Below are 25,090 nucleotides of genomic sequence, written 5' to 3' on the forward strand. Positions count from 1 at the left end.
GCATGAGTGTAGAAAATAAGAGAACAAGTATGTAAAAAAAAAGGGAAACAGGGAGACTCAGGGGTGGACACAGGAACACAGCATGAGAGAGATTGATACTCAAATGGGAAGTGAATGGGTGTGTAGACAAGAAGGGAATAGGATGGACTAGGATATCATCATCATCATCAAATTCCTGCCATGTACCCTCAAGGGGTGTACAGGATATGACAGTACTACATGAAAAAATTACATCATTACTAACTTCCTATCTACAATTTTCCTCCAAATCAGTCTGTTACTTGTCAAGACTCCAACATTATCAGATCTTATATTTCTATCGTCTAAGGCACTTTGTACCGTATCAATCCACCTATATCTTGGTCTTCCTCTGGGTCATTTTCCTGCCAACCTGGCAGAGAACACTTGTTTTGCTAATCTTTCCTCTCCCATTCTATTTAAGTGACCATACCATCTGAGATTAGCTCTGCTAACGCATTCCTGGATGCTGACAATGTCAAGTTCTTTCCTAATATCCTCATTTTTAATATGATATTGCCACTGATGCCATCTGTTCACGCCTCTAATGTTTCTCAGGACTCTCATATCTGCGGTCTCTAGTCTTTGGTCAAGTGTTTTACTTCTGACCCAGCTCTCAGATCCATAAGTTAAAATTGGTTTGAACACAGTCTTGTATACAGCTAATTTAGTGTTCCGACTAATTTCTTTCTTATTCCATATGAATTTATTCAATTGACTTCCCACGATACCAGCTTTGCTGATTCTGTTGTCTATTTCTATATTTAGTTTACCATCTTCAGTAAAAATTGTGCCTAAGTAGCTGAAATGTTTTACTTGTTCCACAGGTTCTCCATTCACAACACAGTTGACATTTTCAATGATTCTGCCTATTTTCATTGTCTTTGTCTTTTTATTGCTGACCTTCATACCATATCTATTACAACAGCTATTCAATTTAGTCAGAGAATCTTGCAGACTTGTAGCGGATTTATTTAGAAGTATAACATCATCCGCATAAAGCAAAGAGCTGACATTAACATCTCCAATTTTGATATCAGGTTTAATACCACATTCCTTCATAATGTGATCCATATAGATAATGAATAACAGAGGGGATAATGTACATCCTTGTCTCACACCAGATTTAACATTAAACCATCTTCCTGTACTTCCTTCAATTCTAACTGCTGACTCACAACTCAAATAAAGACTAAGTATTGCTTGATATAATGCCCCATTGACACCATATAACTGCAGCGTATTGAATAGCTTCTCTCTTGGCACCTTGTCATATGCCTTTTCCAAATCAACAAAACTTAAATACAGATCTTTGTTATATTCCCATGCTTTCTCGATTATTTGTCGTAAAGTGAAGATCTGATCCTGACAGCCTCTATTTGGCCTGAATCCAGCTTGTTCTTCACCAAGCTTTTCTTCCACAATTCTTCTCAACCGTTTCTCAAGTATACTTGCATAGATCTTGCCAGGAACACTCAGTAGGGAAATACCTCTGTAATTCTCGCATTCAGTTTTATTTCCCTTTTTATATATGGGTACTATGAGAGCTCTACTCCAATCATCGGGAATTCATCCCTCTGTCCAGGCTTTCTGAACTATGCAGTGCAGCCACTGTAAGACTCTTATACCACCATACTTCAGCATTTCTGGTCGAATATCATCTACTCCTGCTGCCTTTCCACATTTCAAGCCTTTGATGGCTTTTTCTACTTCAAGTATGGATATGTATTCCTGACTGCATGCCTGGTCAGTGTTTTTTATCACTGTGCTGTCATCACTGCTTGTTTCATTTAGCAGTTTTTCAAAGTAATTACTCCATACTTCAAGGATATCTTTTTCTCCTGTTTTCATTTCACCTTTATCATCTCTAATTCCTTTTACAGCACTCTTTCCTCCATTCCTAAGCTTCTTCAACAACCTCCAGAATATTTTGCCACCTTCTTGATATTTATTTTCTATATTCTTGCCAAAGTCCTCCCATGACTTTTGTTTAGCTAGTTTTACACACTGTTTAGCTTTCTTACATTTGACTCTGTATTCTGTAAGAGTAAAAGCTGACTTATTTGCCAGGAACTTATGATATGCTTTCTTCTTTTCCTTCACTGCCTCTTTAACTTCCTGTGTCCACCAGGGAGTTCTGATTTTTTTATCTTTGCACACAACCTCACCACATGCCTCTCTGGCAGAATCAATCAATGTTTCCTTCAGAGTTTGCCACTGAATCTCCAAGGTTTGATTCCTGTTCTCAAACTCTTTCATTTTCTTTTCAATAATATTTCTGTATTTTAGTCTACAGTTTACATCTGAGAGCTGCTCAACTTTTATTCGCTTTAAAACTTTCTTACATGTTATTCTTTTCAATATGAAATTCAATTTTATCCTGCTCAAGACTAAATAGTGATCACTTCCAATTTCAAATCCTCTGTACACTCTGGTGTCCTGCACCAGGGAGAAAACATCACTATCAACAATAACATAGTCAATGAGACTTTTCTTATTCCTAGCCTCTTCTCTCCATGTGAATTTGTGCACATTTTTATGTTGGAACATGGTGTTAGTAATAACCAGTCCATGTCCTGAGCAGAAATCCAACAGATATTTGCCATTATTATTAGCTTTGCTCTTTCTCCAAATTTTCCCAAAATATTTTTGTATGTCTCACAATCATTTCCTACTCTACTATTTAGATCCCCCAAGGACCAACTTTTCCTTTTTCATTGTGTCAGTTGCTTTTTCTAAAGCCTCAAAAAATTCCTCCACTTCTACCTTAGTAGAACCTTCTGTGGGACCATAGGCACAAATAAGTCTCATTGTCCAGTTCCCCATTCTCATATTTGCCCACATTACTCTACTTGAGACTGACTGCCATTCAAGAAGATTAGCCTCGTATTTTGTGTTGAATACTATGGCTACTCCTTCTTTTCCTTGATTGTTATTGCCTGAATATAACATTTTGTATTTATTGCTCAGAAAGATCTCACCAGTTTTGGTCTTTTTTGTTATAGGGCAGAATAATTGGATTTCAAGAAGGTTCTCAGATGGATCAGAAGAAATTGCTTGAGGTATGGAGAAGTCACATTTAATAAGTGGTATCAGTCAAACTTGCAACAAATCCAGGAATGAGATCTTATGTTTGTATACGAATACTAGAAGTATCAGAAACAAGAAACAATGAAATGGTTGCATAGATTAAGTTCATTCACCCAAAAATTGTTGGAATACGTCAGACATGGTTGAATGATGGTGATATCCTGACAGGAATAAAGGTGGAAGGGTATGATATTTTTTGTGAAGATACAAAGGGTAAAAAGGGAGACAGGGTGCTACTGATGATAGAGGAAGAGATGCAAGGGGGGGGGGGAATAGTGACAGTGGTTTTGAGGTGGTATGGTGTGAGATAGAGGTGAACAGAATGAAATACTTAGTTGAATGTTGCTATAGACCTGTTAATGTGTAGGGTAGTGACCATGAAATGTATAAGCAAAATGAAGACACATTGGAAAGAGTTCAGAGGTAATTGACTAAGGTAATTTCTGGTCTCTGGGATGCTGAGTATGAAGAAAGGTTTGGTTGTCTTGTAATAGGGAATCACGGAAGGGCAGATTGTTATTATTTTTTATTTCTGTTATGTGTTGGCTACTAGGCAAGGAAAATTCCACAAAACAGAGGGTACAGCCATAAGTGATCTTCTCCCCCCCCCCCTTGGCTAACTGTTCTGTGGAGACATTTGAAAAGAATACCCTAAATTCTCCACCCGCCCCTTTAAACTCACTACTCTACATTATGTGAACAATTTATTCATAATTTGGTCACATGGCCAGGACACCTTACACACCTTCCCATCCCATTGGAAAAGCCAAAATCCTACTAACAACAATCTGGTCTTCCTAGACTCCCTAGTTACAAGACAACCAAATGGATCTCTGACTTTCACAGTCTATAGAACCCCCCACACACACACACACTGGTAAATACATCTATCAACTGTCATATCATCCCCCCCCCTTCCCAACAATTTGGAACTACAAAAACCTTAGTCTACTGGACAAAATTAATTTGCTCAGATAATACTGCACTCAACACAGAACACCCCCACATAAAAAAAAAAAACTTTTTTGGTCAATAGCTATAGCTACACCTCCCACCCACCCTCCTTCCAAACACACATTATAGCAAATCCATCATCATCATTCCCTATATTTGTAGCATCTTAGAAAAGGTGACCAAGATCTTAAAAAAGCACAATCTTGTGACCACTTATAAACCACACTAAAAAGTTAGCAATGATTATCCACTTCTCCAAAGACCAGCCGCAACTTCTGGATTTACCCGGAGTGTACCAGGTAGCCTGCAGCTGTAACTGTTCATACTATGACCAAACAGATAGCACAGCCAACATCCATATATCACAGCACCAGGATTACATCTGTTTCCACCACTATGGCCACTCAGAATTAGTAGACCATGCCTTGGATACCCAGCACAGGATCTGTTGGAAAAAGCCACCCTACTCTACTGAAGCAAATTTAAATTTGACACTTTTCCTCTAATCTGCTGCAGCTCTTTACCAACATAAACAAATATGGTTGTATCAAACTGCCTCTCATATGGAAAACCTTCATCTGCAAACAGTCAGTCCAACAACACCCAACCAAAGTCAACAGGATTTATAATTATAGGACTTTAGGTCATCCTGTATCTCTCCTGTTCCATCTTTGTTACTGAAGTGTACCTGCATGGACATGTTAAATATCAGTGTACTAATCCCAGAAGATGCCGATTTATGAAATATCTCATCATCTCATCTTCCTTTTCCCTCTTTTACCTTGTGGTGTTGAGGGTTTATTAATCATCGGACCTCAAACCGTTCAGAGGATAAGGTGGTCAGTCCTACGCCCTGGTGAATCCTATGTCCATAGTGTTGAGTTCTCAAGGCCAGTTTGCCTGCTTTACGAGATGAAAAACCCCAGGAAAACTGGGGAAAAAACCCTACTGTCCACACTGAAGACTGGCTAACTTTGCTATGGCTGAGGAAGATCCTTCAGCTCCTCATGTCACCGACAGGAATCGAACCTACGACATTCCTTCCCCAGGCATATGGTTGCGAAGCGCACAGCCACTAGGCTAACCATGCAGACTTCCCTCAAATATAAGAAATAATAATTAAATATTTTTAGTTATTATCTAGTCTACGTTTTTAATTTCCTTAAACAACACGATGCATAACTTTTTAAGGATAGCGTTGATACAAGGTTTTTGAATATATTTCATAACCTGAGTTTAATAAATATACCGTTGTGTATTTTTTTGTAGCTATTGATATAAAAAAATTTTAAAATAAAAAGAGAATTGCAGCTACATGGTTAAAATCATGCAGCTGTAATTTACTAGTATTAGTGTTATATATCATCATGAGTTGCATCAGTCTTGGGACTGGTAGCTCAGCAGCAATTTCCTCCATTTCGCTCTGTCATTGGCTTTCTTCTTAACCTCCTGGTAACTACTCAAATTTGCTGTCTTTTACTTCGTCAAGAAAGCTTTTCCTTGGTCTGCCTCTTCTTCTTTTCCTCTCTATTTTGCCTTCAGTTATTCTTTTCAAGTCCACAAGTGTTATATATACTGTTTATTAATAAGTAATCTTGGGTTAAAATCATTTTCTGCAGATTTCATCATCATCATCAAATTCCTGACAGGGGTGTACATGATATGATAGTATTACATGAAAAATTTACATCATTACTAACTTCCTACCTACAATTTTTCGCCAAATCAATCTGTTAGCTGTCAAAGCTACAACATTGTCAGATCTTATATTTCTATCATCTGAGGCACTTTTAACCATATCAATTCACCTATATCTTGTTCTTCCTCTGGGTCTTTTACCTGGCAGAGAACACTTGTTTTGCTAATCATTCCTCTCCCATTCTGTTTTAAGTGACCATACCACCTGAGATTAGCTCTGCTAACGCATTCCTGGATGCTGACAATGTCAAGTCTTATCTAATATCCTCATTTTAATATGATATTGCCATTGATGCCATCTGTTCACGCCTGTAATCTTTCTCAGGGCTCTCATATCTGCAGTCTCTAGTATTTGGTCAAGTGTTTTACTTCTAACCCAGCTCTCAGATCGATAAGTTAAAACTGGTTTGAATACTGTCTTGTATACAGCAAATTTAGCATTCCGACTTTCTCTCTTATTCCATATGAATTTATTCAATTGACTTCCTACCATACCAGCTTTGTTGATTCTGTTGTCTATTTCCATATTTAATTTACTATCTTCACTAAAAATTGTGCCTAAGTAGCTGAAATGTTTCACCTGTTCTATAGGTTCGCCATTCACAATGCAGCTGATATTTCTAATGCTTCTGCCTATTTTCATTATCTTTGTCTTGTTACTGCTGACCTTCATACCATATCTATCACAACAGTTATTCAATTTAGTCCAGGAATCTTGCAGACTTGTAGCAGATTTATTTAGAAGTATAACATCATTCGCATAAAGCAAGGAGTTGACATTAATCTCAAATTTTGATATCAGGTTTAATACCACTTTCCTTCATAATGTAATCCATATAGATAATGAATAACAGATGTTATAATGTACATCCTTGTCTGACACCAGATTTAACATTAAACCATCTTCCTGTACTGCCTTCGATTCTAACTGCTGACTTACAACTCAAATAAAGACTAAGTATTGCTTGATATAATGATCCAATGACACCATACAACTGTAGCGTTTTGAATAGCTTCTCTCTTCTCACCTATTCATATGCTTTTTCCAGATCTACAAAACTTAAATACAGATCTTTGTTATATTCCCATGACTTCTCAACTATTTGTCGCAATGTGAATATCTGATCTTGACAGCCTCTATTTGGCCTGAATCCAGCTTGTTCCTCACCAAGCTTCTCTTCAACAATCCTTCTCAACCGTTTCTCAAGTATACTGGCATAAATCTTACCAGGAACACTCAGTAGAGAAATATGTAATTCTCACATCCAGTTTTATTTCCCTTTTTATATATGGGGTACTATGAGAGCTCTACTCCAATTATCTGGAATTTGTCACTCTGTCCAGGCTTTCTGAACTATGCAGTGCAACCACTGAAAGACTTTTATACAACTATACTTGAGCATTTCTGGTGCAATATCATCTACTCCAATAAATTCAGTTTAATCCTTTATCCAGGTGTAAGCAAACAAAGTTTGGCCTGAAAATATCTTCAGGATTGAGGTAAGGTAGTGCAACACCAGGCAACTCCGAGCAAAGGTGGACCAGGCTCTCATCACTCCTTGTCTCAGTATCTCCCATAATGGAAAGCACATCTCCTTGCTGACATGTCTACTGTTATGCATTAAGTGAAGGGGCCACTGCCCAGACCAGTTTCAACCTTTATTGAAGTCTCGTCAGTGGGTGGCAGACCCAAACGTGGAGATACTAAGGCAGAAGCAATAGCAGAGGTCATATTTACCTATAGGAGTTGCCAACAGGTGTACCACCTTATTATTGAATTACTCTGGATTTAGAGAAAGATGTTGGAAGTCTATTTTGCACTTGGTTAGACTGAGATTCTGAGACAAATAGTGATGAGAGCTTGATCCACCTTTGCTCGGAGTTGCACTACCTTACCTCAGTCCTGAATATATTTTCAGGTGCAAACTTTGTTTGTTTACACTTGGATAAAGGATTAAAATTAAATTTATTATAGTCTAACCAAGTGCAAAATAAACGTCCGATATCATCTACATTGCATGCCTGGTCAGTGTTTTTTGATCACTGTGCTGTCATCACTGCTAGTTTCATTTAGCAATTTTTCGAAGTAATTACTCCATACTTCAAGGATATCTTTTTCTCCCGTTTTCATATCACCCTTATCATCTCTAATTCCTTTTACAGCACTCTTTCCTCCATTTTGTTGGCACTTCCAGACCACAGGTTATAGGTATTAGTGAAACATGGCTGACTGTAGATGATATAACTAGTGGGATTGAATGTGATGGGTATAGTGTGTTCAGGAATGACAGAGAGAATAAAATGGGGGGAGGGGTATTGTTGATGATAGCTGATGAGCTCCAGCCAAGGAGAATAGAAGTTGAATTGCAGGATAGAGAAAAGAGCACATTTGAGGCCATTTGGTGTGAGATTGTGGCTAGCAGAACTAAATATACAATTGGGTGCTGCTATAGACCAGGTGATGGAAAAGATGGTGGTGACAGTATGCACAAGCAAATAGAAGAAATGGGTGGAAGGAGGGTGATTATTATGGGAGATTTCAACTATGGTCGCATTGATTGGAGTGAGGAAGGAACTGGATTTTATGCGGTTATTAAGGGATAACTATCTGCGACAGCATGTAATGGAAAATACTAGGGGTCAGAGAGTACTTGACCTAGTAATTACATCTGAGGATTTGGCTGTAACAAATATGACCACATTGCCACCAATCGGTGAGAGTGATCATAGGGTCTTAACTTGGGAGGTGGCTAAAGGTGTAGAATTTTCAATTAAGACAGGGTACATGTGGAATTATCGGGCTGGAAAGTATGACAAGCTTAGGAGTTTGATTGGTTCAGTGCCTTGCATGTACAACTGCAAGGACTAGAAGTTGATAGTGCATGGGAGGTAGTTAGGAAGTGCTTGCAAGAAGCAATGGCTGACTGTATACCTAGAGTCCGAATAATAAATCAAGTAGGGGTTAAATGGATGAATAACACCATTAAGCTTGAGTTGCAAAAAAAGAAACAACTATGGAGAGAATTTAAGGAGAAGGGTGACCGGCAGGCACATGAACGGTATAAAGCACAGGCCAGAAGGGTGACGAGTGTGGTAAGAAAAGCAAAAAAGGATTACGAAAGAACATTGGCCATGCAGGCTAAAGAGAATCCTAAACAGTTTTTTAGATATGTAGCAAGTAAAAGGAAAAATGTACATGGCAGATTGATTTTAAAGAATGCCGATGGTAGGGAGGTAACTGAATCAGTTGAGATAGTTGAGTTACTGAGTGAGCACTTTGCAAAAGTATATCATCCAGGTGGTGACATTGCAGAAACGAATAAACCAGTAGATTATACGGGAATTGTGGTTAATGAAGTGGAGGTGAGTAGTCTATTGCATAACCTCAATGTCAATACATCTGTGGAATTGGATGGTATACCAGCTCGTGTTGTACGAGAAGCAGCTAAAGAATTGTCAGTACCCTTGACCATTTTGTTTAATTTGAGTCTCGGGTCTGGGTTAGTCCCGAGTGGGTGGAAAGAGGGGAAAATAGTTCCACTGCATAAAGGTGGTTCCAAGACTGCTGTAGTAAATTACCGACCGATTAGCATATCAGGAATCATTGTCAAGGTTTTAGAGAAAATAGTCAAGAGGAAAATACAAGATTGGATAGAAGAAAATGGGATACTGTATCGGGGACAGCATGGTTTTGTGAAGGGTAGGTCATGCCTCAGTAACTTGCTCACGTATTATAACACAGTGATGGCTGAACTGGATAAGGGTAATGGGTTTACGGTGATTCTACTGGACCTTACCAAGGCCTTTGACAGGATTCCACATGGAATTCTAATCAGTAAATTGCAGCATATGGGAATGGACATACGGTTGGTGAGATGGGTAGGAGGGTGGTTGACGGAGAGATATCAGAGAGTGGTTTACTCGGGAGTAGAGTCCACAAGACGGCCTGTGACTAGTGGTGTGCCACAAGGATCTGTTCTTGGACCACTGCTGTTTAATTTGTTCAAAAATGATATAGGAAATGATCTGAGAGGAACAGTTCATTTGTTTGCGGATGATGCGAAGTTGGGTAGGGCAATAGTGAATGCAGATGACGTCAAAATTTTGCAGGATGATTTGGATAGATTGGAGGTCTGGGCTAAGGAGAATGGATGTCAGTTTAATGTGGCAAAATGTAAGGTTATGCATTTTGGGGTGAAAAGATTGGCGGCAGTTTACTGCATTGGTGGAACCGTGCTCCAGGAAATTGATGAGGCACGAGATTTAGGAGTGTTGGTAGATAAGGAATTGAAATTTAGGGGACACATTGCAAAAGTGACCAAAACAGCTCATCAAATCACTTGGTTGCTGAAGAATACGATGACAAGCAGAGACAAGCAGGTTATTGTTCCTCTGTATCGAGCCTTGATAAGACCCCATCTAGACTACTGTGCTCAGATTTGGTCACCTAGGTTTCTTCTTGATGGGGAGGAGGTGGAGAGGATCCAGAGGCGAGTGACCAAGATGATAGCAGGTCTGTGGAATGAACCGTATGAGAACAGGTTGAGGATTTGTGGGTTGCAAAAATTGGTTGATAGGCAGAGGAGGGGAGATATGATTGAGACATTCAAATTACTGAAGGGTTTCTATAAAATTGATTCAGAAGATATTTTTGAGAACAGGGCTGGTTGTGGGAGGACTAGGGGACATCCATGGAAACTAGGCAAAAGTGTGGTTATTAAAGGTGTTAGAGCTGGGTTCTTTACTTTTAGAGTAGTGAATGAGTGGAATGCGCTCCCTGAGTCTGTGGTGGATGCTGTGACAGTGAATGAGTTTAAGGCGAGGTATGATAGATACTGTATGAATGTCAAATAGTTGTGATGAATATGATTTGGGGCCTCCCTCGATGAGTCCAATGACTCCATGGAGTTGCCCGTAATAATAGTAATAATTTCTGAGCTTCTTCAACAACCTCCAGAATATCTTGTCACCTTCTTGATATTTATTTTCTATGTTCTTACCAAAGTCTTCCCATGAATTCTGTTTAGCTAGTTTTACACAGTATTTAGCTTTCTTACATTTGACTCTGTATTCTGTAAGAGTAAAAGCTGACTTATTTGCCAGGAACTTATGATATGCTTTCTTCTTTTCCTTCACTGCCTCTTTAACTTCCTGTGTCCACCAGGGGGTTCTGATTTTTCTATCCTTGCAAACAACCTCAGCACATGCCTCTCTGGCAGAATTAATCAATGTTTTCTTCAGAGCTCGTCACTGAATCTCCAAGGTTTGATTCCTGTTCTCAAACTCTTTCATTTTTTCGTGAATAATGTTTGTATATTTTAGTCTACCGTTCACATCTGAGAGCTGCTCGACTTTTATTCGTTTTAAAACTTTCTTACATGTTATTCTTTTCAATGTGAAATTCAATTTTATCCTGCTTAAGACTAAATGGTGATCACTTCCAATTTCAAATCCTCTGTACACTCTTTTGTCCTGCACCAGAGAGAAAACATCACTGTCAATAATAATACAGTCAATGAGACTTTTCTTATTGCTTGCCTCTTCTCTCCATGTGAATTTGTGGACATTTTTATGTTGGAACATGGTGTTAGTAATAACCAGTCCATGCCCTGAGCAGAAATCCAACAAGTATTTGCCATTATTATTCTGCATATTTTATTACTTATATTTTGATTTTATCTTTGCCTATTAATTTTCCATTTTAGTAATGTTTCAATTAATACTTCTGTAATTTGGAAAGTGTTACCAGTTACACTTTCTAGAGAATAATTGCTTGTTCCCTTATTTCTCTCTAATATTCTAGTGTTTCTTTTTGTACACAACTTTATTTCTTTATATTTTGGACTATGGTGTAAAAATTTCTTTTTTAATTTACTGATATAATCATCCCAACTTTTCCCTCATAGTTGTCTTCCTTTTTGCTATTTCTCTTTTCTTTGTATATTTTATCTACCACTTTTCCTGAAAAATCATTCAATATATGTTGTTTTTTCAACTTCAAGTATATTCTTAATTTCATTATTTCCACATTCAGTCCTTGTTTCTTTTTCTTCCCCCCCCCTACACTTTTTATTCCTGCTGTTTTGCATATAATTAATTCAAACTTTTTACCATTCTTCTTCTTCTTCGTCTGTTTTTATCTTTCCATTCTAAGTATTATATTTCCTTAATCTACTTTCTTTTTTCTCTTTGGTAATTATTTTATAGAAGCACTGATTATCATTTCATTTTCCCAATGTGATGGTATTGTAATATTTCCTATTATTATTCTAATAAAAATTATGACAAGCCAGAACTAATAAACAAATCAGACTATGGATATGCTACCAGGCAGGATTAAATGAAGACATCTATGCTGCACAGAAGCCCAAGTCTGAAAGATTATTTTTCTAATCAGCATAAGCTATGAAGCACTCTCTGATCCTCCATAAGTATGGCTGCATTCATTTACCAAAAGATCTGGAAGACAATCAATTTTAAGACAACATCTAATCTAATTTCACTTTCTTTCATCTATGCCTAGAGTGTCATAATAGGACAATACTTTTCTCATTATAAGGCTTAATGGAAAGGATACAGCACACATGAACAATAAAATATCTTTATTAGATCACATATTTTGTCTCTTTCACAGAGACATCATCAGGGATACAATCTCAAAATTGTATAAGTACACACAAAAGAATCAGCAGAAGAAAATAGACTAAAGCAGAAAGCCCTATGAGTACTGTTGGCTAGCCTTAACTGTTAAGCAGGAGGCAAAAGGATTATCATCATTAAATTCCTGACATGTACCCTCAAGGGGTATACAGCAGTGGTGGATTCAAATAATTTAACAACCGGTTCGCTGCCCTAATGACCGTTTTAAGTATAAAAAAACGATATACTGAAAGGTAGTTTATTATTTCATACAGTTAATACTCAAATAAGAACAATAAAAGAGGTACACAAAAGTAGATTATGTTATAAGAAAGAGTTTTAAAATATTAATGAAATAATATTAAATAATACCTGACAAAAAACAATAAAACTGTTATTTAAGATACAAGTCCTCACTTGCAATTTTCTTCGCTTTTATCCGAGCATCATCGACTGTGTGATTTATCTTTAACCATCTTTTCACTATAGGAGGATCCCATTCCTTTAGAGGTAGGCCAATTAGACTAATAGTCATTGTGTTTGATATATTAGAAACAGTTAGACGACCTCTCTTCTCTGAACATATTATGTTCATCTTTGAAAAAAACCCTTTCCGCTTCTGCTGAACTTACAGCAATTGTTCTGACAATATTTTTAGCTCTTTGAACACTTCCAGGAATTGCATAATTCTGGGAATTTTTTAAAACGTTTTCCACGAAATCTCCATAATCATTAATATCAATTTGGTAATTAAAAATGTCATTAAATACGAGCATGTTCTTCAGCTGCTTTCCATGGAACTAGTACTTTTTCAATATTCCAGTAATCTGGCTCCAAAAAATTGAGAAACTGTAATTTATTCCTATCTTTAAATTGGCTACAACTTGTTTTTAAATGTTCACAATCCATTAGTCTTTTTTTTTTCAAATTCGTTATGATGTTTTCTAAAAGTCTTTCCCAAGGAAGCCTGAGAAATCGGGTTTTTCAGCCTTCATTATGTCTATATTTCTTGCTTGCAGCGCATTTGAAAGAAGAGAAATTTTGTTTAAAATATCAATCATCAATGCCAAATCAGTTATAAAATATATATTTTCAAGACGGGCAGCCATACCTAAGTACTTTTAATTTGAATAAAAATAGTGATGTAGCACTGGATAAATGCGCCACACAGCTAGGGTTGACCTTAAACTACAGGCAGCCCATCTTGGTCCCAAAACTCTACCAATCTTTATAATTTCAATTCCAAGTTGTTCGGATATTTTGGAAAGTTCAATTTGGTTCTTATTGGATTGATGAAAAATAGTATATATCTTATCAATAAATATTTTAAAATGATTTACTTGCTTTTTTTCCTTTATCGAATCATCTAAAACAAGATAGAGGTGGTGGTTTAAACGGTGCCATATTATTATGTTTGGAAACTCTTTTGCAATCCTAGTGCTCACTCCAGATTTTCTCCCAAGCATAATGCTGGCACCATCGGAGCAAAATCCTATTAAATTTTTTCTAGGTAGTTCTTAGTAAGCCCAACATTATTTAAACTTTCCATAACTGAAGAACATATTGTCTCTGCATCTAGTTTTTCCAATTCAACTCGTTCAATGAAAATTGTTGGTGATGTAATTGAATCCTCAACTTTTAAGAAAAGTATAATAACTGGTTTACAGGATATCGATGAAGCTTCGTCAATAACCAAACATATTTTCAATAATTTTATTAAATATTTCTTTCTTAATTTCCTTTGCAATGAAATCAACTACTTTCATAACAGTTTTACGAGAATGTAATCCTATTCCCATATCTATCCATTTTTAATTTGCACTTCTATCTCATCTTCTATGTCTGAAAACAGTTTACATCTTTTTGTCAGGCTGTAAACTGTATTAAATACTCTACAAGTAGTACTTAAATATTTTTCATTCATCGTATCTATTACTTTTGTTATTGAATCCTGCTCACATTGTTTTAAGTTCTCTTTACAAATGTTATGAACTTTTGATGAAAAATGTTCTTTCATTTTTTTCCTTAGAGAAGCTTGTTGTATCTCTTTATTTTTCCCTGATGCCTCAATCTGAAAGCATTTCCATTCTTTTGACACATGAACACATTTCTCTTTTATAAAGTCATATTTTGTACAATACTTGCAACTTAACTTTCTGTTAGAAATTACCAGCCCGTCATATTTTTCTTTAAAACTGTTATATTGTTGCACTGTCCAGCATTCAGGAAGATTATTTTCAATTTTGGAGTTATCGTTTTTTTATTTCAATAAATGACGTGCTGCTTTCTTCAAGTTGGAGTGATTGTGCTTGTGACTGTTTTGTACCATCCAAGGCCAATTCTGATACAACAGATTCCGATTTTGGTTTTTATTGAAAAAATCTGTCAAACTTTCTTGCCTTTTCATACTTTAAAGCTGCTGCAAAAAAATTAAAAAATGTTTTATTTTAATATATTATAGAGCAGGAGTGGAGATGTGCTCCTACTTGAATATTTTAACTGGTTCTGTCCATGTGTGGTCATATCATAAACTTTTATAAACAAAGCACTGTGCTTATACTATTGATAAACATCAGTCAGAACATACATTTCTTCATTTTATCGATACTAAACAAAAATTTCTTGCTGAAATAATAAATGGCATAGGCTATGCAGATTAAATATGACAGAATAATGTATATGACAAACCTGTTTGTCACGGGAAAGTTGTGATAAAAATTGCGTTTTTATCACAAGTTTTTCCACAGCTTCCGAAATGGGCGATAAGATAACCCTTGAAATCTATATTTCTATTAGTTCATTGTGTCCAAGCTTCCTAATGGTTTTACCGATCGGGGAACACCAGTGCACTCATAATATCTCGTGGGAATTTTGGGAATAACACAAAGCTGAAACAAATGACAGGGTGTCACCCCCTGGTTGTTTGGCACTTTTTCTCTCTCTTATATGTTTGTTTACTGAAGTAACAAACGCAAGGGAATAAAAATGTAGTATTTCATGAAGGGTATAACGAGTTTTATGAAATAAATAAATATTACAAACATAGTTCAGTCTAATTTTTTCACCTATGGATGGAATGAACATTACTATAGGCGCTTGGAATACGCTGTTGCGCAGCTGAACGTTAAAAAAGAGTAAGGAATGTAAATTTGTGATTTCCACATTGAGAATCCTTAAATATTAGAGAACCCTGATTACAAGTGCCATTTTAACAACTGGTTCGCCGAACTGAACAAAAAATTAGGTATCGGTTCTGCCAAACCAGCTGAATCCCACCACTGTTATACAGGATATGATAATACTACATGAAAAATTAACATCATTACTAACTTTCTATCTATAATCTTCATCCAAATCAATCTGTTACCTGTCAAGACTCCAACATTATTCTAACAACTTTTATCTGCGGTCTCTAGTCTTTGGTCAAGTGTTTTACTTCTAACCTAGCTCTCAGATACATAAGTTAAAATTGGTTTCAACACTATCTTCTAAACAGTTAATTTAGTGCATTGACTAATTTCTCTCTAATTCCATATAAATTTATTCAGTTGACTTCAAACTATACCAGCTTAATTGATTCGGTTGTTTAGATCCATATTTAATTTACCATCTCCACTAAAAATTATGCCTAAGTAGCTGAAATGTTTTACTTGTTCTGTAGGTTCTCCATTCATAATGCAGTTGACATTTTCAATGCTTCTGCCTATTTTCACTGTCGTCTTGTTATTGCTGAAATTCATACCATATCTATTACAACAGTTTTTTTATTATTATTATTTTATTCTTTCGGGCAACTCCAAGGAGTCGACAGACTCGTCGAGGGAGGCCCTAACATCATGTCAAGAACAGCTATTCGACATTTACATAGTATCTATCATACCTCGCCTTGAACTCATTCACAGTCATAGCACCCACAACAGACTCTGGCAGCCGATTCCACTGATTCACCACTTGCAAAGTAAAAACCCTAGCTCTAACACACCTGCTAACCACATTCTTGCCCAGCTTCCATGTATGACCCCTAGTACTCCCACCACCAGTCCTATTCTCAAAAATATCTTCTGGATTAATCTTGTAGAAACCCTTCAGTAATTTGAATGTCTCAATCATATCACTCCTTTTCTGCCTATCAACCAATTTTTGCAACTCACAAATCATCAACCTCTTCTAATAAGGTTCATTCCATAGACCTGCTATCATCTTGGTCACTCATCTCTGAATCCTCTCCACCTCCTCCCCATCAAGAAGAAACCCTGGTGCCAATATCTGGGCACAGTAGTCTAGATGGGGTCTTATCAATGCTCGATACAGAGGAACAATAAATTGTTTGACTCTGCTTGTTAAAGTATTCCATTAAAGCAACCAAGTGATTTGATGAGCTGATTTAGCCACTTTTGCAATGTGCCCCCTAAACTTCAACTCCCTATCCACCAACACTCCCAAATCCCTGGCCTCATCAATCTCCTGGAGTACGGTTCCACCAATGTGATATACTGCTGCTAATCTTTTCATCCCAAAATGCATAACCTTACACTTTGCCACATTAAATTGACATCCATTTTTCTTAGTCCAGTCCTCCAAACTATCCAAAGCATCTTGCAAAATTTTGACATCCTGTGCACTCACTATTGCTCTACCCAACTTTGCATCATCAGCAAACAAATGAACACTTCCTCTCAGATCCTTTCCTATATCATTAATGAACAAATTGAAAAGTAGTGGTCCAACAACAGAACCCTGCGGCACACCACTAGTCACAAGCCGTCTTTTAGACTCCACTCCTGAATAAACCACTCCCTGATATCTCTCCATCAGCCACTTTCTTATCCATCTCACCAACCCTATATCCATCCCCATAAGCTGCAGTTTACTGATTAGAGTTCCATGTGGTATCCTGTCAAAGGTCTTAGCAAGGTCCAGTAGAATCACTGTTAAACCCATTACCCTTATCCAATTCAGCCGTCAGTGTTATAAAACGTGAGCAAGTTACTGAGGCATGATCTACCATTCTCAAAACAATATTGTCCCCCCAATACAGTATCCCATTTTCATCTATCCAATCCTGTATTCTTCTCTTGACTAATTTCTCCAAGACCTTGACAACGATTCCTGATATGCTAATTGGTCGGTAATTTACAACAGCAGTTTTTGAACCTCCTTTATGCAGTGGAGCCATTTTCCCCTCTTTCCACCCTCTCGGGACTAACCCAGACCCGAGATTCAAATTAAACAAAATGGTCAAGGGTACTGACAATTCTTTAGCCGCTTCACGTACGACACGAGCTGGTATACCATCCAATCCCACAGATGTATTGACATTGAGGTTTTGTAATAGGCTACTCACCTCCACTTCATTCACCACAATTCTCGTATAATCTATTGGTTCTTTCATTCTGCAATGTCACAACCTGGATGATATACTCTTGCAAAGTTCTTGCTCAGTAATTCAACTATATCAACTGATTTGGTTACCTCCCTACCATCGGCATTCTTTAAGATCATTCTGCCATATACATTTTTTCTTTTACTTGCAACATATCAAAAAAACTGGTTGGGATTCTCTTTAGCCTGCATGGCTAATGTTCTTTCATAATCCGTTTTCTTTTCTTACCCCACTCGTTATCCTTCTGGCCTGCGTTTTATACCGTTCATGTGCCTGCTTGTCACCTTACTCCTTAAATTCCCTCCATAGCATTTTTCTTTTTTTGCAGCTCAAGCGTAATGGTATTATTCATCCATTTAACCCCTACTTGATTTATTACTCAAACTCTAGGTATACAGTCAGCCAATGCCTCATGCAAACACTTCCTAACTGCCTCCCATGCATTTCATTCACTCCCTCTTTCATTTTCAGTTATTCAATTTAGTCAGGGAATCTTGCAGACTTGTAGCGGATTTGTTTAGAAGTATAACATCATCCTCATAAGCAAACAACTTACACTAACACCCACAATTTTGATATCAGGTTTAATACCACTTTCCTTCATAATGTGATTCATATAGATAATGAATAACAGAGGGGATAATGAACATCCTTGTCTGACAGCAGACCATTAAACCATCACCATGTACTTCCTACAATTCTAACTGCTGACTTACAACTCAAATAAAGACTAAGTATTGCTTGATATAATGCCCGACTGACACCATATAACTGTAGCGCATCTTGTCATATGCCTTTTCCAGGTCTACAAAACTTAAATACAGATCTCTGTTATATTCCCATGATTTCTCAACTATTTGTCGTAAAGTGAAGATCTGATCTTGACAGCCTCTATTTGGTCTGAATCCAGCTTGTTCTTCACCATGCTTTTTTCCACAAACCTTCTCAACCATTTCTCAAGTATATTTGCATAAATTTTACCATGAACACTCAGTAGAGAAATACCTCTGTAATTCTCACATTAGGTTTTATTTTCCTTTTTATATATGGGAACTATGAGAGCTCTACTCCAATTATCTGGAATTCATCACTCTGTTCAGGCTTTCTGAACTATGCAGTGCAACCACTGTAAGACTTTTATACATCCATACTTGAGCATTTCTGGTCGAATGTCATCTACTCCAGCTGCCTTTCCCCATTTCAGGCTTTTGATGGTTTTTTCCACTTCAAGTATGGATATGTATTCCTGATTGCATGCCTAGTCAATGTTTTTACCATTGTGCTATCACTGCTTTTGTCATTTAGCAATTTTTTAAAGTAATTACTCCATACTTCAAGGATATCATTTTCTCCCGTTTCCATGTCATCTTTATCATCTCTAATTCCTTTTACAGCACTCTTTCCTCCATTTTAAGCTTCTTCAACAACCTCCAGAATATCTTGCCACCTTCTTGATATTTATTTTCTATGTTCTTATCAAAGCCTTCCTTTGACTTTTGTTTTGCTAGTTTTACACAGTGTTTAGCTTTCTTGCATTTGTCTCTGTATTCTCTAAGTGCACAAGCTGATTTATTTGCCAGGAACTTTTGATATTCTTTCTTGTTTTCCTTCACAGCCTCTTTAACTTCTTGTGTCCACCATGGAGTTCTGATTTTTCTATCCTTGCAGACAACCTCACCACATGCTTCTCTGGCTCAATCAATCAGTATATTCTTCAGGGCTTGCCACTGAATCTCCAAGGTTTGGTTGCTGTTCTCAAACTCTTTCATTTTTTCTTCAATAATCTTTGTGTATTTTAGTCTATAGTTCACATCTGAGAGCTGCTCAACTTTTATTCACTTTAAAACTTTCTTAGATGTTATTCTTTTCAATATGAAATTCAATTTTATCCTGCTCAAGACTAAATAGTGATCACTTCCAATTTCAAATCCTGTGTACACTCTGCTGTCCTGCACCAGTGAGAAAACATGACTATCAACGATAACATAGTCAATGAGGCTTTTCTTATTCTTGCCTCTTCTCTCCATGTGAATTTGTGCACATTTTTATGTTGGAACATGGTGTTAGTAATAACCAGTCCATGTCCTGAGCAGAAATCTAACAGATATTTGCCATTATTATTAGCTTTGCTCTTTTCTCCAAATTTTCCCAAAATATTTTTGTATGTCTGACAATAATTTCCTACTATGCTATTTAGATCCCCAACAAGGACCAACTTTTCATTTTCATTGTGTCAGCTGCTTTCTCTAAAGCCTCAAAAAATTGCTCCACTTCTACCTTAGAACCTTAAGCACAAATAAGTCTCATTGTCCAGTTATCCATTCTGATATTTCCCCACATCATTCTAATTGAAATTGCCTGCCATTCAAGAAGATTAACTTCACATTTATTATTATTACGTAACACCTCCAGGGAGTCCAAAGCCTTATCAAGAGAGGTCAGCTATCTACAACTCAGATGAAGTGTCCATCAATCCACCAACTGTACTACCTTCATCATCTACACCAGTGTTTCTCAAACCTTTTTCGACTACGGAACACTTCACAAATCCAGAAATTTTCACAGAACACCATGGTTATTTTGTAATTACAAATTAATAATTAATCAGTAATTTAGCTGATTTTTTATTATTAATCAATAATTGATAATTATTAATTAACGATTAATTAAACATCAATTAAACCATCATTAAATTAATTTGTACTGACAAATTAATTTAAAAATGACAAATTCCAGAACTTCTCGCGGAACACCTATTCACCTTTCGCGGAACAGCAGTGTTCTGGGGAACACCGGTTAAGAACCACTGATCTGCATCAATGCCATCTACTGCCGATCACCAACACTAGTATTTCACAGACAATCACAAACATCCATGCCCACGGCAGGATTCAAACCTGCAGCCTTTTGGCTGGAGAGCAGATACACTAACCACTCAGCCAATGAGGCCAGTGTTGAATACTATGGCTACTCCTTCTTTTCCCTGCCTGAATACAACATTTTGTATTTATTGCTCAGAAAGATCTCACTAGTTTGTCTTTTTTTGTTTCAGTCACCCCTATTATGTCGATCTGGTAATTATTTGATTCCTGAGCTAGCTCCATTTCTTTGCCATTCAGACTTCTTATGTTGATAATACTGATCTTGAACTCTGGTGATGTTGAGTTGGGTGTGTTTTAGGATTTGTTCCAGTAACTGACTTTTCGCTGTTTGCCCTTGTTCCTTGGAGAAAACAATGGGGGTCTTGTTTAACCAGGCAATGCCCCAGCTAGCATGAAATTCTGTCATGTTGTATCATCATTTTATATTGTAGTTTAAGCCAATAAGAATACAATTGGGTCAGCTAAATCCAAATCTGCCAGCCCATTCTCATTTTATCAGTATTCAGGTAGATACTTAACAGGGTGCACCATGAGAAGGTGAGGATTGGACATTAGGTCAGAATCCCTGGTTAGTTCTCTGCATTCCTTTAAAGGCTGTGTGGAGGTCTCCTCTCAGTTATACAGCTTTGACCCTTAAGCACCCCCACTTGGGAAGTTTAACACATCCATATTTATTATTAGGATAGTTCAAGAAATCTGCTGCCGACTGTAAGAAAAGCCTTTTAAGTTTATATTTGTTGTATTGAAGCATAGTAGTTTTTTCATTTTGATTCTGTACAAGGTATCCAAAGCACGGTTAATTAGACTGGACTGACCATATATGGTGGCAGATGTATTTCTTGTGTTCCTCTATGCAGATGTTGGCAGAGAGGAATACTGAGGACAGATTGACGATATGTGAGTTGCAAAGTTTAGTTGATAGGCAGAAAAAGAGGAAAAAACGATACAAATTTATATGTTACTAAAGGGATTCTATAAGTCTGACACAAAAGAATTTCTTCAATATAAAACAAAGTAGTTTGCAGTGCCCAAACAGTGAATGAGTTTAAGGAGGTATGAGAGGTAATGTGTGTATAAAGGATAATCCAGGTTTCCAGTAATGAGTCTTCTGACTCCATGGAGATACCCATATAATAATAATATATCTTTAAAGAGCTATGGAAGCACAAGGAAAGTCATGATAAAAACAAGTATCCTCCAATCAAAAATATGGAAGACTGAGAGCAAAATAATAATAAGTATCATCCTTAAAGATAGAGCCATATACATACCCAAAACTACACCAGAGTTACATGACTAAATAAAAGTAAATAATTAAGTAAAATTCTAGAATCACATGTTCTGCTTTTTTGTTGTTGTTTGTTTTTATTTATTTCTACTTTTACCCATATAGTCAACTCAGGAAGTTTTTCTTTCTTATTTCAAAGTAGGAAAGAATAGAAGGTACAAAAAATGATCTCTAAAAAAGTGCTTCACTTATATTTGCAAAATAAAATTAAAAAATAAATCCTCTAAGGCCACCTTATACCTCAAAAGGATGCAGAATGCTCTGAGACCAAAACTTTGGAAACCAGTGTGAAATGTAGACTTACATATACAAATATTAGCAAGGCTAAATTATAATAACAAGTAAACAAGCATCATGCTACGGGGAGATTACAAAAAGAATATAGAAGATAAAGATCACAACTGTGGTAAAAAATGTGGTAAAAAATACCATTACATTTAACTTGAAATAGTGAAATATGATGGTATAAGTTTTATAGTAGCTACAGTGCATAATTCAGAAGGTATGCGGAATTCCAGATGAACCAAGGAGAGTTTTTATTATACAGATCCATAAAATAGGGAATAAAACTGAATGGGAGAATTATAGAGGAATTTCCCTAAGTATTACAAGAAAGATTTATGCAAGCAAACTTGAGAAAAAGCTAAGTAAAATAGTTTTAAAAAAAAATTAGAGAACAAGCTGTGTTTAACAAGGTTATGACAAATTGTTGAAAAAGCATGCATATAATAAGGATCTCTATTTAAGCTTTATTAATATTGAAAAAGACATGATATGATGCAAAGAAGATAAACCATTTAAAATGGTAAATCTAGATGGTGTGAATGGAACTTACAGAGGGATACATAGCATAAGTTGCAAATCAGCAGTCTGAATTGAAAGATGTACAAGATGGTCTGAAATAAAGCCAGGTGTAGGGCAGGGTTGAACAAATTTCCTCCCCTGTTATTTATAAAAGTGGTATTAAACCTCACATTAGAGTTGGCAATATTAAGCTTAATTTATTACTCTTTTATATAGATCAAGGATTTTTAGTCAAATAAATAATTGGAGAGGCAAATCTGGTATGAATATTAGCAATAAAAAGACTGAATTATGAAAAGGAAATCAAGTGAATATATACAACAGGATATATGTTTGAGCAATTTTGGTAGTATTAGTAAAGATGAAATCAATATAGAAACAGATAACACTATAAAGGTGAATATATTTATTCACCTAACTTCTGTGAGGTGAATAAATTTTGGAGTTATCTTGCAGATCAAATCAGTGTTCAGGCAAATAAAACAGCTGATTTGGAAGAAAGCTGTCAATAAGAAATTAATCACCAACTGAATTTGGGATGATAATATCTGATACATCCATTCCAATTATATATACCAGAAAACGATGTTAATAGACGCATAATGATCTATATGAATGATTTTTTATCAGTTCAAATACAGATTGTTATTTTCCTCTGGTAAGGTAGCAAATACATGGAAGGTTAGAATAAATTCTGATAGTTTAATATGTATGACATAAGTAACACTTGGAATGGGTTGATCTCATAACTAGCTTCATGGCACTGCCATTACAGTTTTGTTTTAGGTGGTCTAATTCCGTTTGAGTTTGCACTGCATATAGTTTATTAATTTTCATTATGTGCATTTCATCTCAGCTTAAAATGAAGGCTAAGATGGCCAAATGTTAATTGTACATATATATATATTATATATATATATATATCTTGAAACCTACTCCAACAACAAGCAGACTAAACGCTGTAAAAATGTAAGAACGTAAGGGGATCTGTTTATCTTTTTTCCCCCTCACTCTTAAAAATAATCGCGCTCTAGATTTCCCCACGCCTATTTAAAATGCTGCGTGGATCTATATTTACAACGACTTTGCCTTATAAACCTTAAGATTCTCAACGATGTGCAATTTACATATCATTTTTCAAAGACATAATACCTATTAAAGGTCTGAACACTTTTTCAAGTAATTAAAAGTCCCTTGACAATTCATAAGAGTTCTCACAAAAAGTCTAACTATATCACACACATATAAGGGTCATAATGAAGAAATTATTAACACAGATTGTCAATTTTCACTTTACCGTTTTTTGAATCTTCTAACATCCTCTGAAGATCTGTAAATGTCAAATTCACACCATACAAGTCCCCAAACTTTAAGAGAAAGGAACATATCACCGCAAAATTTGGGTCGTCATGACAATTTTCTTCGCCCGACGCCATTTTAGCCAACCTAAACAAAACAGTTTCCTATAACCCAACATAACATTTTTAGTTTCGCATATATATAGATTGGATGGTAGACATTTTAATAAACAGCAAAACGATAAAAATTTTGCGTCAAGTATGAAAAAGACAAAACTGTGTAAATCATTATATACATTAACAGCCGAGACTTCAGAATACGAATACGAACTTACATACATAATGTAATCCCTATGAAAGATAATTAGAATAATAATATTTACTCTGAGCTCGAGGAAAGTCAACATTTGTTTCTCAGAAAATATCTATCTCTCGTTTTTAGTAATAATCGATTCTTTTCTTGGTTACATAAGATGCCATGAATTATAAGGCAGAAGGAAATTTTTTAAAAAAAATGACCACGTTCTTAGAGGTTTGGTTCCCCCAATCCTCTTATTATTATCCATGAAATCATTAGAATAATATGGGATTTCATTTTTGTTTATGGTCAATGACCTTCTTCAAAATGTAATTAATGGACCACTAATGAACTACGAACTCTAAAAAGAATATATTGCTTGCAGACCAATTTCTAAAAATAGCTACGCATTCCCCCCAGTACCAATTTAAGTGACACCTATCTACATTTTGTGCACCATTTCTCATTCCTTCTAAAGACCTGCCTTCTTCTTTTTTTTTTATTTTTAAGCATGCTGCTAAAAATAATAAATATTACAGATAAAACTATGAATTACTATAGAAGATCTTCCTAATTAATGAAAATCAATGAAAAGCCACTTTCACGTAGGAGTTAGTCTGTTTATGCCACACTACGTTGAAACTGTTTTAATTTTGTTATAGCTTAAACTTCAGAAAAGTTAAGGTTAATTTTATCTTGTTCTTGACAGGAACATAATCTAAAAGTCATAGTATTTGG

At 36.1% G+C, this 25,090-nt stretch overlaps 1 protein-coding gene across 1 annotated transcript in view; it reads right to left on the reverse strand.

The window, feature by feature from the left end:
• LOC150093110 (uncharacterized) overlaps positions 1-24,192 on the reverse strand; it is a 532,180-nt gene extending 507,988 nt beyond the window's left edge. The window contains exon 1 of the mRNA XM_090414155.1: positions 24,054-24,192. Coding sequence (XP_090270281.1) covers positions 24,054-24,192 — 139 coding nt within the window. The remainder of the gene's footprint in view (positions 1-24,053) is intronic.
• Positions 24,193-25,090: the final 898 nt, after the last annotated feature.

This window comes from Typopeltis vanoorti, chromosome 24 (genome assembly GCF_054136105.1).
Source record: "Typopeltis vanoorti isolate ZY-2024b chromosome 24, IOZ_Tvanoo_1.0, whole genome shotgun sequence".
NCBI classification, from domain to species: domain Eukaryota; kingdom Metazoa; phylum Arthropoda; class Arachnida; order Uropygi; family Thelyphonidae; genus Typopeltis; species Typopeltis vanoorti.